The following is a 13760-nucleotide window of genomic DNA, read 5'->3' on the forward strand; positions in this document are numbered from 1 at the left end:
TCAGACCCTGCAGTCTAGTCCTGGAGGAGGCTGGCCATCCAGCAGGGGTAGTGCCAGGCCCCCCACTGGAGGGGCCCAACGCCCACCGGCAGGGGCGGGCAGCCGCGGAGCGGAGAGCCCAGGATAAGCGCCACACCACTTGGGGTGGCTGGGAGGGCCGCCGGCAGCAGCCACACCAGAGCCGGGAACCGTGACCTGCAGGAGGCCGGGGGACAAAGGCCCAGTCACCCCCATCCTCCCTGGACCCCGGAAGAATAAGGCCAGCACTCTCACCGTGGGCCGAGTCCTGACCACCGGCTTCCCCCCCTCCCCCCGCCGTCCTCCAGCAGCGCCCAGTACACGGAGTCCTGCTGGGTGGGACAGGGAGGGGGCGGGAGGGGACGACCTCCAGGCCGGACAGCGGGTGTCCTGAGGGCAGACCTCCGCCTGGGCAGCCCCAGGGCCACATGCTCAGCAGGGGATCGCTTACACGCAGAGTGAGTGTCCAGTGTCCAGGGGAGCAGACAGCCTTGGGGACGGGAATGACTTGAGGGTCCTTAGGAGGCCGGTGCCCCCTGAGCCCCCCAGGAGTCCGAAGGCAAGCGAGGTGTGAACTGCCACCAGGGGCCTGCTCTCCCTGTCTCTCTGCCTCCCGCTCCTCCTGCGTGGCTCAGAGCACCAGTGCCCTCCTCCACGGCCAGCACCACCCACCCACCCTCCCTCAGGGCCAAGTTCTGGTGACAGCAGGTAGCAGGGGCAGCAGGAGCCTCATCCATGACCCCAGAGACACTGTGCCAAGGCCACTGGCTCCAAGTGCCCGTGCTGATTGAAGGTCAAGGGCCAGGCACACGGGCAGGAGGACCCCCAATGCACCTGCGGGGCTGAGGCCCCAGCACCATGCTGCTGCCCCCTTCCCAACACTGCTCCCTAAGGACCCCTGGGCAAGACCCCGCCCACCCGCAGAGCCCCTGCTGAGGAAGACACGAGGGATGGGACCTGACCGGCCGCCCCCCGTGACATACACAAGCCCACACAGCTGCCACCAGAGCAACTCAGCTTCGCAAGGCTTCGTTCAGGAAGAAAGAAAAGTCCCACAGAAATAAGACACGTGACCTTCCATGCTGGGTGGTCTCTGAGTCCCTGGCACCCCATTCCGTTCCGGCAGCGAGCAGGCAAAAGCACGTGCATGGCCCCAAACCCCAGTCTAACCGCCCGCAGCCAGCAGGCATGGGTGTGGGCTGAGGGGCTGAGGGGCCGCGGTGCCACAGCCCCTCCTCTGATGATGTCTGGCCCGGTGTGGGAACAGATGGGGGCCGAACCCCACGGCGCTGCCTCCAGGCCACGGCCCCCAGGCTGGCCCCCCGGGAGAGGGCAGAGCTGGCTTGGGAGGGGGAGTGGCTGCCATCCCCCCGATGCCCCAGACACAGGGCCCCTGTCCACCTCCACCTGTGCACACCTGGGCGTGGGGCCGGGGGACACAGACGTGGGGCTCCCTGGTGAAACCAGGGGGTGCCCGCAGGAAGGAAGACGAAGGGCTGCCGCTTTGCGGCCTGAGTGTGTGCACGTTTTCCGACAGGTGCACGGCCAGGTCCAACACCTGGGACTGGGGCGCGTCTGCCAGTGGACAATGGGGCCTAAGGCAGCAGGGGCCGGGAGTCAGGGACACCCCCCTCCTTGCAGACGCAGGACCAAGCAGCGCTTCGGCGGGACTGCGGAACAACGGCCCCAGTTCGGAGCTCACGCTCCCCCCAGCTCCTCCAGGGGCCAAGGGACAGAGGACGGGTAGGCTGGGGCGGACTCGCACGGCCACCAGGTGTAGCCTTGGCCTCCATCCCGCCGCACAGCTGCGGGGGCAGCTCTTTCCCTCTGCGCTGGCCGGGCGCCTGCTCCCAGGTAGAGGCCCTGAGCCTGTCTCCCTGGAGTCCACTCCGTCACTTCTGCCACAGCGCCCGCAGCCCCCCCACATACCCCTCCGCAGCAGGCATGGCCGGCCCAGGTCAAGTCCACGTGGAAGGTCAGGTCAGAGGAGCCCTGGCCCACAGCCAGGTAAGACCCCAGCCCCTCCCTGCCCTCGCCAGCCCCTGGAGCTGGTGCGATGCAGAACCTTGGACTACCACATACAGTTACAAAACTGGCCTTGCAGTGCAATACCTTGGGGGTGGTGGGGTGAGGGGGGCCCTAACCCAGATGTGTGCTCTGCCAAGCCCCGCTGGGCCGAGGGAAGCACCCACGAGGCCGGTGCGAGGTGAGGTCTGGGGACTGTGCACCACGCCTGGTCCGTGAGTCCCCGGCCGCCCAGCCAGCAGAGAGGGTGCCGAGGGCTTCCTGAGCGGGGCAGTGGCACCACACCCGCTGGTCACCTAGCAACAGGACCAGGCAGCTGAGCCCCCACCCCGCCCCCAGCCGGGCCTGGTTCCCAGAGAGATGCTCTGGGCATCCCAGCCAGGGCTGACCACAGCCTGCCATCACAACCCCTGCCCCGACAGGACAGGCCCCTCGTGCCGACAGGCGGGCCCGCCGTGGTCCAGCCACTCTGCCGTGCTCTGCCCTCACTGCCGAGTCTCTGACCCGCCGTCCCTGTGCTGGGCCACACTGGGGATGACACTCGACTCGGTGTGTCCGTGGGCACCCGCCAGGCCCAGGAGGGAGAAGGATGGACCCCAGCCCCGAAAGGATGGGGGGCGGGGGAGCAGGAAGGCTTGCACGTGGGTCTGAGCCGGGCCTGCCGCCCCAGCTCTGGGGCCTCGGTTCACCCGCCTGCCGCGGGGCGAAGCCGCCCACTTCCTCAGCGACTGGGAGTCCACACTACCTCCGGGACAGGCCCAGTGTGGCGCCCGGGAGACTGAAGACCACCGGGGGACAGACAGTGCAAGGACATGACGGAGGGACCCCCAAGACTGTGGAGCAAGGGTGGGTGCTGGCGCCCCGGGAGGTGGCCCGGAGCAGGAGAGGCAGGCCGGGGGGAGGCCGCAGGCATGACGGGGGAAGGGGCCCAGGTAAGCAGGGGAGACAGGGGGGTGCGGCTCACGCTGCTCCCAGGTTGCAGCAGCCGGCCTACCTGTGCCAGGAGCTTGTCACCCTCCAGCAGCTTCACCTTGGTCTCCAGCTGTCTGGCGTAGGCGGACGAGGGATCTGCAACAACACGAGGGCACGTGCGCCATCAGCCTCGGTCACCAGGAAGAGAGCCGCCCTCCCCTCACCCCTCACGGAAAAGGTGAGTCCGAAGGACAGGGCAGGCCGGCAGGGGCACCGACCGCCTGCGCAGGGCAGAGGCGGGCTCGGAGGGGAGGGGAGGGGAGGGGCGGTCAGCAGCCCCCTGCTAGGGACGGTCTGCGCACCACCTGTCCTCATGAGCCCCCGAAAGAGCTCACTCTCCGTGCCAGCCTGGACCCTGTGTGCCCCCAGGCCAGTCACTGCTCCCCAACAGGACACAGGGTCTTCCCAGAGGACACGCTGACGCTTTATCTTAGAAACAAAGCCAGCTCCGTGACCCCCCACACTGCCGCCTTGGGGACACAGGGAAAAGACCCACTGGGCTTTTAACATTCCTGGAGGGGGCCGGGGGGCTGGGTGCTGCCGCGGGAGGAGCTGGACCCTCACACACCCGTGGGAACACACAAGTGCATGGCTGGCTCCTCGGCGCCCTCACGGATGACAGGAGTGTCCCCCACTGGCACCCTGCAGGCCTGGGGCGCCAACAGCCCTCTCCCCAGAGCCCCGTGACCTTCCTGAACCAGGGCTTGGCCCAGCCCCAAGAGTCCCCGCCCACCGGCAAGGCCACCCCCAGGTACGAGAGGCTTTGCCTGCAGAGGGGCCTGTTTGCCCTGGACCCACCCCACCATGCCCCTTCAGCACCAGGAAGCACCCTGGCGGGGGCGGGGGCGGGGCCCTCCCAGCCAGCCCTGGGAGGAGTGATGTTGTAAAAGCTCCGGGCCCAGCCCCAGGCAGGAATGGAAGGAGCCATCCCCACCCACTCCCTCCTGGGGATCAGAACCAGCTCCTCCCACCCAGTCACCTCTCAGGAATCCAGAGCCTCCTGGAGAGAGAAAGGGTGGCTCCCCACCAGGCCGGCCCACACGGCTCCAGGGGTGACACTGGGTGACCCCAGGCAGCTCCGCCCGGGAGGCCTGTGGGGGCCGGGTGCTCCCCACACTCGCTTCCCCCCACCCCCCGGAGAGCTTCCCCTGACCGCCGAGGGAGGCGGGTTCAGAGAGGTAAAGAGGCCCACGCAAAGCGCAGGGCAGCGCAGAGGTGGGACCGGACCCCGGGCCGTGACCCCAACGGCAGCCCCACCGGGATGCTGTGCGCAGGCCCAGCTCCGGCCGATCCCTCCCTCCCGGGCGGCAGGCCTGGTGGCCAGCCTGGGAGGCCACGGCTGTGACAAGGCCTTGCTCTCGGCCTTCTTTGGCCCAGGGTCACCACAGTCCACGCCCCATGCCTGTCCCCAGCCTCAGTGCACTCATCGGTCACCCAAAACTGATGAGCAGTCCCCACGTCCCTTCCCACAACCCACCCACGCAAACAGGCCTGATGGGAAAGGCCCCAGTGTTCAGGGCGTGCTGGGCACAGGGAAGGAGCTGGGGTACGGCCTGGGCTCCCCAAACCTGTGTGCGCCCTCTGCGTGCTGGTCGCAGGAGGGTTCCCCGGAACACCAGCCGGGAAACAAGGGACAAGAGGAACTGCAGAGGCACTCCCAGCTCCCTCGTCCGCACAGGTTAAGGCAAGGAGGCCCAGTGTGGCCTCCCTCTACGAGGGGTTGGTAGAAGGGGGGAGGGAGAGTGGGGGGGGAAGGGACCCCCAGGTGACACACGGCAGCCCCTGCATCAGGCAAGGGTCAAGCAGGCGTTGTCCCCACTTCCCAGAGGAGGAGGGGGCCACGAGGAGCACGGGGTCCGCACTCCCTGGCAGGGGAGCGGAGGGACTCGGGCCCCAGGCCCGCCCCCAGAGGTCGGTGCTGCAGAGGCCAAGCCTGGCCACTCAGAGCAGCGCCGCCGGAAGCTGGCGGCCGCTCCCAGAAGGGAGACTCGGTTCCTGGTCAAGCCTCCCCCCTGGACGCCCCATCACTGCCCAGGCTTCCGGGGCGGCCGCAAGCCAGCTCCCTGGGCCCTGAAGCGCCTGCCACCAGGCACAGCCCCGAACTCCGGAGAGGGGCCACCGGCCCTATCAGGTCCCCAAGTCACACACAGCCCTGCTGGGCCACGGGGCCTTTCGGATGACGGGTGTGCTACCCACCCACAGTCTCCGGGCTACAGGGACGGTGTTGCCTCTTTCTGCCATTTCAAGGCGGGGGGGTGGGGGGGGCAGTCAGGAGCAGCCAGCAGTTCCCTTCTGCTCGGACGCAGCTGGGGTTGTGGCCTGGCACGGAGTCAGCAGACCTGCCGCGAGCTGCAGCATCCTCGCTGGGCAGCAGGCAGACGGGCGGGTGGGCGGGAGGATCACGCCACTGCTTCCGCGTGAGCTGGCCGGCCCCACACCCAGCTCCCAGGACAGCAGGGAGGAAAAAAAGTGTGGGGACAGGAGAGGGACACAGGCCAAATGACCGGACAACACCCGCAACCCCCCCACCCCGCTGCACACTGCCAGCACCAGACCGCAGGGTCCCCTGGCCACAGCTGCAGGCCAGCTGTCCTCCCTGACCACCCCACGTGGGCACCGGCCCGAGGCCACGGCTACCGTCCTTGTGGCTCTGCCCCCAACCCCAAGTGGCCGCAGAGAACATAGCACACCTCAGACCACCGCCGGGTGCAGGGGCTTCGTCTGAATTCCGAAAGAACGAGAGGAGAGCCTTAAACTCTTCTGAATCACCCGGTAATTCCGGCGGGGCGGTGTTTACCCTCAAGCATTAACACTAATGGGAGAGAATGCAGACAGCGGGGTGCCCGGCTGAGCGAGCCACGCCCTGCCATCACTGGGGGGTGTCCAGCAAGAGCTTCCCTCCCGCACGACGACGTGGGAGACGCCCCACCGCCGCCCACGGAACCAGCCGCACACGGAGGTAACTGCTCGTGGGAGCGCCCCTGCACGTGACGCGTCCACGCAGCGGCAGACGGAGCCAGGAGGGCGCGCCCGGACGCGCCGCCGGCCCAGCTGCCTCCTTGGAGGAACCTGCGATCTTTCCTTCATTCACACTATTTCCTGTTCCTTTGCAAGTAATCTACTTCCAGAAGAGGGAGAAACCTTTTTTTTTTTTTTTACGAAAAGGAGAATCGGTGAAATGACGGCACCGTCACACGCCACAGCCAGCCGTTGAGGTCACTTACGTTTTGAATCCAAGGGAGGCAGGAGGGGAGATGAGAGGGAGTCCGGGACGGCGGGCCCACCCCGCCACCCCCCTCTGCCCACTGCCCCCAGACGGGCGCCGGGGGCCCTCCCCGAGGCCCAGCCCCAGGCCTGCCCGTGCCCCTGGCGCTCCACAGGATCCCGGGCTGCCTCCCGCAAGTTCCCCATTGGCCTCCCCCGCCACACTGGACCCTGTCCCCACACGCAGCCGCATATGGCCAGGAGCCAGGGAGCAGGGCACCTGGCCGCCCAGAGCAGGTGCCCCACAACAAGGAAGAATGGGAGTGAGGCGGAACCTGCAGGGGCGGGGGAGGGGAGGACCCAGAGCGCAGGGACCCCGGGAAGGGCCTGGCACCGGGGGAGGACACGCCTTCCCAGCAGCCTCGGGCAGCTCCTGATCCCACCGGGCGCCTCTGAGGCCCAGCCTCTCCGAGACGAGTGAGCGTGTAATTAAATTAATCCCAGGGTTGGCACTAATGAGGAGAGGAGCCCCGGGGGAGGGAAGCGTCACTTCCCGGCCGCCTCGCTCCTTGCAGGGAAAGTGGGGGAGGTGACTGCAGAGGGGGCTCCTGGGGCTGGGCCGGCCACAGTGTCCCCTCGCGCCTTCCCCTGGCCCGACCTGGGCCCTCGGGGCCAGTTCCGGGGGATCCAAGATGCAGCTTCCATCCGGGCGGGAGCCGCCTGCAGCATCCTCACGTTCAGGCACCGGAGGAGCATCAGCCCTCGCTCCGCCCTCCTCGCACACCCTCTGTGCAGCCCCTGGCGGGCAGCAGCCCCCTGTCCGCAGGGTCTGTGAGCCCCTCCCCTCCAGAGCTGAGTCCTGGCGCTGACCATCAGGACACCCTGCCTCCTGGGGCGTGAGGCTGGGGCCAGGTCCCATCTCCCTTCCTGGCTGGTCCCCTCCCTGGCGAGGCAGTGTCCCCGCCACCCACCTCCCCTTTACTCCAGGCGGTAAGAATCTGGAGGCCCGAGGCCACATCCGACCACCCTGTAGCCTCTACCTCCCCTAGCTCAGCTCCCAGCACACAGTAGGCCCTCAGAGAAAGACTGAGCACCTAGCAGGAATTCACCCTGCCGGGTGGGTCAGGTCCTCCCACCAGCAGCGGCTAAGAGAGGAAGCCTCGTGGCGGCCTGAGCTGGTGCCAGAGGTCCTCGGACCACCCTCCCCGGCTCTGCACACTGTGTCTCAGCCGACCCCGCCGGGGGCTCACGTCTTAGTCTGGGTGAGACAGGACTCAAGAGCGAGCAGAAGGGAGCCCCAGGAACGTGGGGAACTGGGAGGGAGTGGGGGGGGGCGGGCCGAGGATGACAGGGGAGCTCTGGGATCTCAGAGTTACTGGAGAGCTCTGGTGGAGGCAGCTCCTGGCGGGAGGAGGCAGTGACACCTCGGCCCGTCCCGCCAGGAGAGTGGGCAGGGAGAGCCCAGGGCAGAGCCTCGGGCGCCAGCAGGTGGAGTGAGTGACGGCCACAGAAGCGGTCAGCGCCTCTGCCGTGTGGGCAGGGTGCCAGCAGTGTCTGGGGCGCTGTCACGGCGACACACAGTGAGTGACACATGGGGCCTGACCAGCTGCTGCCCCCCGGGCCCTGCCTCCCTTCCAGCCCTTTCCCACGGAGCAGAGGCCCCTCGAGGTCCCGGGTCTTGGGGACGGGAGGGCTCTGTGGCAGGTCATTAGCAAGAGAGCCGGCCAAGGCTTGCCTCGGGCGTCCTCTGCGGGGGCCCTGCGGGAGACGGCTGCTGCCTGTCCGTGAGGACGCCTGGCTGATCACCTCCCTTCTCTTCCCCCCTCCTGGAGAGGGGTGGGCGGCAGCGGCCGGCCGACGGCTCCAGCCCCATCGGGGCTGCGGGGCCTCATCACACAGAAGCACCACGTCCTCCCAAGGCCCTGCCCTCTCTGCCCCAGAGGAGGAAACCGCTCGGAGAGGATCTGCCTTCTCGGCTTCTCCGCCCCCTCCCCGCACCGAGGACTCACCCACGAGGCGCAGGCCAGCGGCCCCTGCGGGTCAGGAAAGCGAACTCCAGCTTGGCAGAGCGCCTCCGCTCTGTCCTGCCCCCCGGTGGTGGGGCTGTCATTCCCGCCACGAGCCACAGCAAGCCGCTCTTCCCGCGGGCGAGCTCAGACCGTCCCCCACCGCGGGGAGGCAGCGCCGTCCCGCCACCGGCACAGAGACGAGGCGCGGTGCAGCGACGCCCCGAGTCCCACAGGCCTGGCCACCCGGAGGACCGACCACAGGGAGCTCTGACCAGCCCCGGGGAGGGTGGGGGACACTGCTGTGGTCAGAATTCCGTGTGTCCCCCCCAAATCCACGTGTTGAAACCTAATGGCCACTGTGACGGCGTCAGGAGGTGAGGCCTTTGGGAGGAGACTAGGTCCCGAAGGCCGAGCCCCCACGCGTGAGATTGGTGCGTATCAGAGCCCCCAGGGAGCTCCTGTCCCTCCCACAGAGGGAGGACCCAGAGGGCAGCACCAGGTCTGGGCCAGGAACCAGACCTTTGCCAGACACCGAGTCCGCCAGCGTGCTGATCTCAGGCGCCCGGCCTCTAGAACTCGAGAAATAAATGCCTGTTGTTTGCCAGCAGGGCACATGGAGAGAGCCCACGGACCCACCGATAACCGTGCACACTCAGCACCATCAGTGTGCCCTGCACACTTTCGTCCCCATCGTTTCTCACAGCGGCAGGCAATCGGCCCCCAGCTTCCAGGTGAAGACGTGGAAGCTGGAAGAGGGGAGGTGATGCTGCGTGCCGGGCAGTGGTGCAGCCTCCTCCTCCTCCCTCCAGGCAGCCCCGCCCCCTCTGGCTCAGTGCAGCCTGGACCGCTCCCTGCAGCGCCCTGTCCTGCTGGGAAGCGCCCGGTCCCTGGCCGGTGCTCAGCCCGAGTGGCCACTGCCCACGGGCCCAGTTCGGAGGCCTTGGAGCTGAATGTTCCCGTGACACAGGCGTGTGTCCGGGTGTCCCCAGCAAGGCCCGGACACCGACCTGCAGAGCCTGCACATGGCCCAAGATCATCTTTTTTTTTTTAGTTGGTGTTCAAGTACAGTTGTCTTCATTTCCCCCCACCACTGGTCCTGTCTTCTTAACGGACTTGGAGGATGTTTGAAACCAGGGCCTACCAACCCCCAGGACCCTGGGCAGTCCCAAAAGGTCACCACGGGTTGGATTCTTACAGAGCAGAGCCCAAGACCAGAGAGGAGACTTAATCAACTTCAGGGCAGCAAAGGCTCCCAGTGAGTGGGGTGTGAGCGCCCCATCACCAGGGGAAAGCAAGCGAAGGCTGAAAGGCTCCGGCTTGGGCGTCCTCTGCTGGACGGGAGCCCCGGGAACACGGAGGGTTCCAGATGGAGCTGTGAGCTGCTCACCGACCTCGGCGCGGGCGTGCTCACGGGACTACCCTCTCGTCCTCCCGGGGACCTCGCCGGGCGAGCAAGGATGCTCAGAGAGTGAACAGGTCCGTCCAAGGCCACGGAGCCCGGTACCGGCAGCACCAGCACTACGCGTGCTTGGCCAAGGCCATGGTCCCCTTCTCTGGGGGCGCCTCGGCCTACCGAAAGAGCCGTGGGAGTAACCGTGCTGCTGAAGGGAAAGCGTGGAGAGAAGAGGTGCAGCCTAGCGCAGAGGGGGACTGAGAACGAGGGTGCGCCAACGGGGAGAAATCAGGGGCTGCTTCCTGAAGGAGGCGGCATTTGAGCTGAGCCCCGAAGAGCAAGCAGGACGCTGACAGGCAGACCAGAGTGACGCGGGGATGAAAGAAAGGCAAGCCCAAGGGCACGGCGTGAGCAAAGGCACAGAGGCAGGACCGTGGCGGGTAGGCTCAGGAGCACCTGAGCCGTGCGCACCTGCCTCCCGGCCCACATGGCAGCTCCAGGAGGCGCGGGCTGACGTGAGACGCGTGTTATTTATGGATGAAGGCAAGGGGGCCAGGGAGGCACATCAGGGAGCATCAGGTTCCCGTGGGGAGGCCTCTCAGCGTGGCCGCCCCGGGCCAGGTAGGCTGGGGGGTCTGGGCACCCAGGCGGGCCCCTGCCTCTCCCTGCTCTGGCCTGGCCTGCCCACCAGGGCTGCCCTTGGGGGTCTGCAGGGCGGTACAGGCCGAGGCAGCCGGCTGCAAACTTCAGGGCCCTGGTCATGGGGAACGCTCACATGCCCACAGAGCACTGAGAAGGGAGCCTTCGTCCCACCCACACACAAAATTCCCGGGCCCGCAGGCACCAAGCGAGACCCCGACCCTCCCTTCACCACATGTACCCTTCACACCGAGTGAATCAGTAAGTAAGTTTGTTACTGTCTGTCCCTGGTTATTGACCGCGAGCCTGAGTCTCACAGAAGTGAAGCAGCAAGGTCAGCGTCACAGAGTGAAAGCACTGCCCGCCCCGATGTCCCAGGGGCCGCCCGAGACCCCACCCCCCAGCCCCAACACCCGAGGATCAGGGAACCCTCAGACGCCCCTGAATAACGACATGGAACAGCATGACTGGAGCCACACCCTCTCCAGCCCGAGCCCACGGAGGAAAGAAAGCGAGTGGGCGCGGAGCAAAACAAACGGCGGCACTGGTGGGACGGGGGTCTCTCCACGCTGGCCGCTCAGCCTCCCCTAGGGAGGCGCACAGCTGTCCCCCCCCACCCCCTCACCCCCACCCCCGCTGCCATCAGCCCCTGTACGTGCCGTGCACGCCCCTCCAGGGACATGGGCTCACCTGGCAATTAATTCCAGGAAAAGCCACAACCCACCCACCCCCTCCCCCGGCTCACACTGGAACCTCCGGGGAGCAGCCGGCCAGGAAGCCGGGTCCCACTCGGCTCATTTAGAAGGAGCCCGGGGTGGGACCCGTCTGCCGCACCGCCTCCGGTGCGCTCGCACCGAACGCTCCAACCGCTTCTCTGTCTGCCCCCGGGGAAGCCCCAGGAGCCCCGAGGAAACTGTGTCACGGCTTCAAACCGGGGGGAGGGGAGAAAGAGCTGCTGGCCTGGGCCTCCGGTGTTCACGCCCAGAAATGCAGCAGTGTGACAGTGCAGGGGACGGCGCCGCTCGGGTCCCCTCCCCCCCAGCCCCACTCTCACTCCGAATGGCATTTATTTATAGAGGCCTCAACACCCAGGCACCCGATGGCCAAGTCATCCCCAGCCTGTGGCTCTCGGCAGCGCAGCACCTGGGTCTCTGGGGACCTTTCGACATCTGGTTTCTTCTCCGGAGAACTGTTCGTGAGGGGAGGGGGGTGGGAGCCCAGCCACACGTCAGATGCAGGGCTGCAAATCCCTGACTGATGCTGAGCAGTGAGTGGATGCTCAGAGCATCCGCCTCCCGGGCTCCCTCCCCGCGGGACCCACACCCGCCTGGCCCCGACCCTGCCTGGTGGGCTGACCTCCTGCAAACACAGCTGAACCTCAGGGCTTGCAAGGAGGCAAGGATGGGAGGGACTGAAGTCTGGGGGGTGGGGGGAGTTTACAGTCACCAAGCCCCAGACTGGATGCGCCAAGCCCCGAGCAGCAAAAACAGGAGGACACGGCTGGTTTCGGGAGAAAGGGGGGTTGGCTTTCATCCTCAGATGCCAACCAAGTCTGCATGGGGTGTTGAGCAGGCCCTTGCCCTCAGTGAGGAGCCGGTGGGGCCGGCATGGGCCCCTCACCCCACCCCCGTCCAGCGGGGGAGGCGGGAACAGCGAGGAGGCCTGGGAGGGGCAGGGCACTGGGGGACACTCCAGCCAGGTGCAGAGGCAGGGAGCAGGTGGCAGGTGGGGCAGGACAGGGAGGTGGCTGGGAGCCCCTGCAAGGCGGCGTCCCTGCAATTAGCCAGGCGGTGAGGACCCGCCCAGGTACGGATGACACACTCAGACTCGGCGTGGGGACAGCCAACTGCACTTCCTTGTGCACATAAAACCCGCGGTGGGGTGACTGTTGACCGAAGGATCCTCAAGGAAGGCGGCTCTGGGGTGCCGCCCCCGCCCCCGGGGTGCTGGGGACGCGCCTTTTGCCGGCCCTGGGGAGGACCGACTCCCTCGTGCCCGGGGCACGTGGCATGAGGAGAAAACCAGCGTCACCCGAGTGCACAGCAGGAGCCCCGTGCCGGGCGCTGAGGCTCGTGAGAAAGAGGCCGTGGGGCTGGGGAACACCCGGGTCAAGGGTCCCAGCCCCAGTAGACCCCCCAAAACAAGCCCGGGACTTGGTTTCCCCTATGACACCACAAGGGACCTGTCCTCAGCCTGTGCTTACAAAGGGGCCTCGGCAGACTGCCACCCCCCCGCCCCGGGCAGATGCCCACACCTTAACCCCCAGGACCTGTGACAACACGACCTCGCACGTCAAGGGCCGGCCCTGCGATTAAGGTGGGAGGTTGGCCTGACCACCCAGGTGGGTCCCACCCGGATGCCCTCCCCAGCTGGGGTCGGTGGGAGACACGCCTGGGGAGAAGGGCCAGAGCGGCGTGCGGTGGCTGGCTCTGCAGGTGGGGCGGGGCCGGTCGCCGGGGAGCCGGTGGCCTCTCCCCCAGGGCCTCGGAGAGAGCGTGGCCCTGCTGATTCCAGCCCTCGCAGCACGGGGCTGGGAGGGCCCTAGCAACTGACTGGATACCCAACCTGTGTCCATTGGCACAGAGCAGGTAGCCTGTGGGGACAGAGGGAGGGAGCCGGTGACCATACACTGAGGCCAGGTCCATGCTCAGCCTCCCTCCTCCCAGCAAACTGGTCCCCTGATGAAAGCCCCCAGTAAACAAGGCTCAAGAGACAGACAGCCCAAGCCAAACCCAGGCGGAAAGGCGGGGGAAGGAAGGAAGGAGGGAGGGAAGGAGGGAGGGAGGGAGGGAGGGAAGAGAGGGAGGAAAGAAGGAAGGAAGAAGGAAGGAAGGAAGGAAGGAAGGAAGGAAGGAAGGAAGGAAGGAAGGAAAGGAAAGGAAGGAAAGGAAAAGAAGGAGGGAGGAAGGGAGGAGAAATGAGTCCAGCCTGCACACACCCAGGCCACACCCAGGCCCAGGCCCACACAAAGGGCATCCTTGGTCACCTGATCTGAATCCTGCAAGGGTAGTAGCAACACCCGGAGCTGGGGGGCCAGGCGAGAGGCTCAGGGAAGGGCAAAGCTTCCCCCAGGCCAGAGGAGTCTGCGTCCCCAGAGTCCGCCCCTAGCGCACCAGGCTGGGACCCCTCGCAGCTGAGACAGGGAAGGGTGGGTAGGCAGAACCCGGGCTACCGCCTAGGTGTGCCGTCATCTTGCCCTCTGACCCGACCCCTGAGAAAGCTGACACCTGCGTGTCCAGCTGAGGTCATCGTGGGGACGGAGAGGCTGGCTCCAGTGAGTCAGGTCCCCCAGGCTAGCAGGGGGGAGGCGGGCAGAGTCTGCCCCCGCCCTGCAGAGGGCACCTGGGTGTGGAGTCAGCAGGTCTGGCCGCATGTGCCGGACGGGAGTGTCCCCACCAGAGCCTCAGCGTCCCCTCGGTCCAGTGAGGACACACCAGGCCCCTGCAGAAGAGCACGACAGGGTGGCAGACATCGGCTGTGCTGGGGGCCGGTGTCTGGGA

At 67.0% G+C, this 13760-nt stretch overlaps 1 protein-coding gene across 4 annotated transcripts in view; it reads right to left on the bottom strand.

Annotated features, from left to right (window-relative positions):
- CCDC85C (coiled-coil domain containing 85C) overlaps positions 1-13760 on the bottom strand; it is a 65861-nt gene that overhangs the window by 14453 nt on the left and 37648 nt on the right. For all 4 annotated transcript variants that reach the window (XM_045822050.1, XM_045822049.1, XM_045822052.1 and 1 more), the window contains exon 2: positions 3038-3111. In XM_045822050.1, the coding sequence (XP_045678006.1) occupies positions 3038-3111 (74 nt within the window). The remainder of the gene's footprint in view (positions 1-3037; positions 3112-13760) is intronic.

The sequence above is a fragment of the Phyllostomus hastatus genome, unplaced genomic scaffold, assembly GCF_019186645.2.
Source record: "Phyllostomus hastatus isolate PE091 unplaced genomic scaffold, TTU_PhHast_1.1 phas_scaffold_501, whole genome shotgun sequence".
NCBI lineage: Eukaryota > Metazoa > Chordata > Mammalia > Chiroptera > Phyllostomidae > Phyllostomus > Phyllostomus hastatus.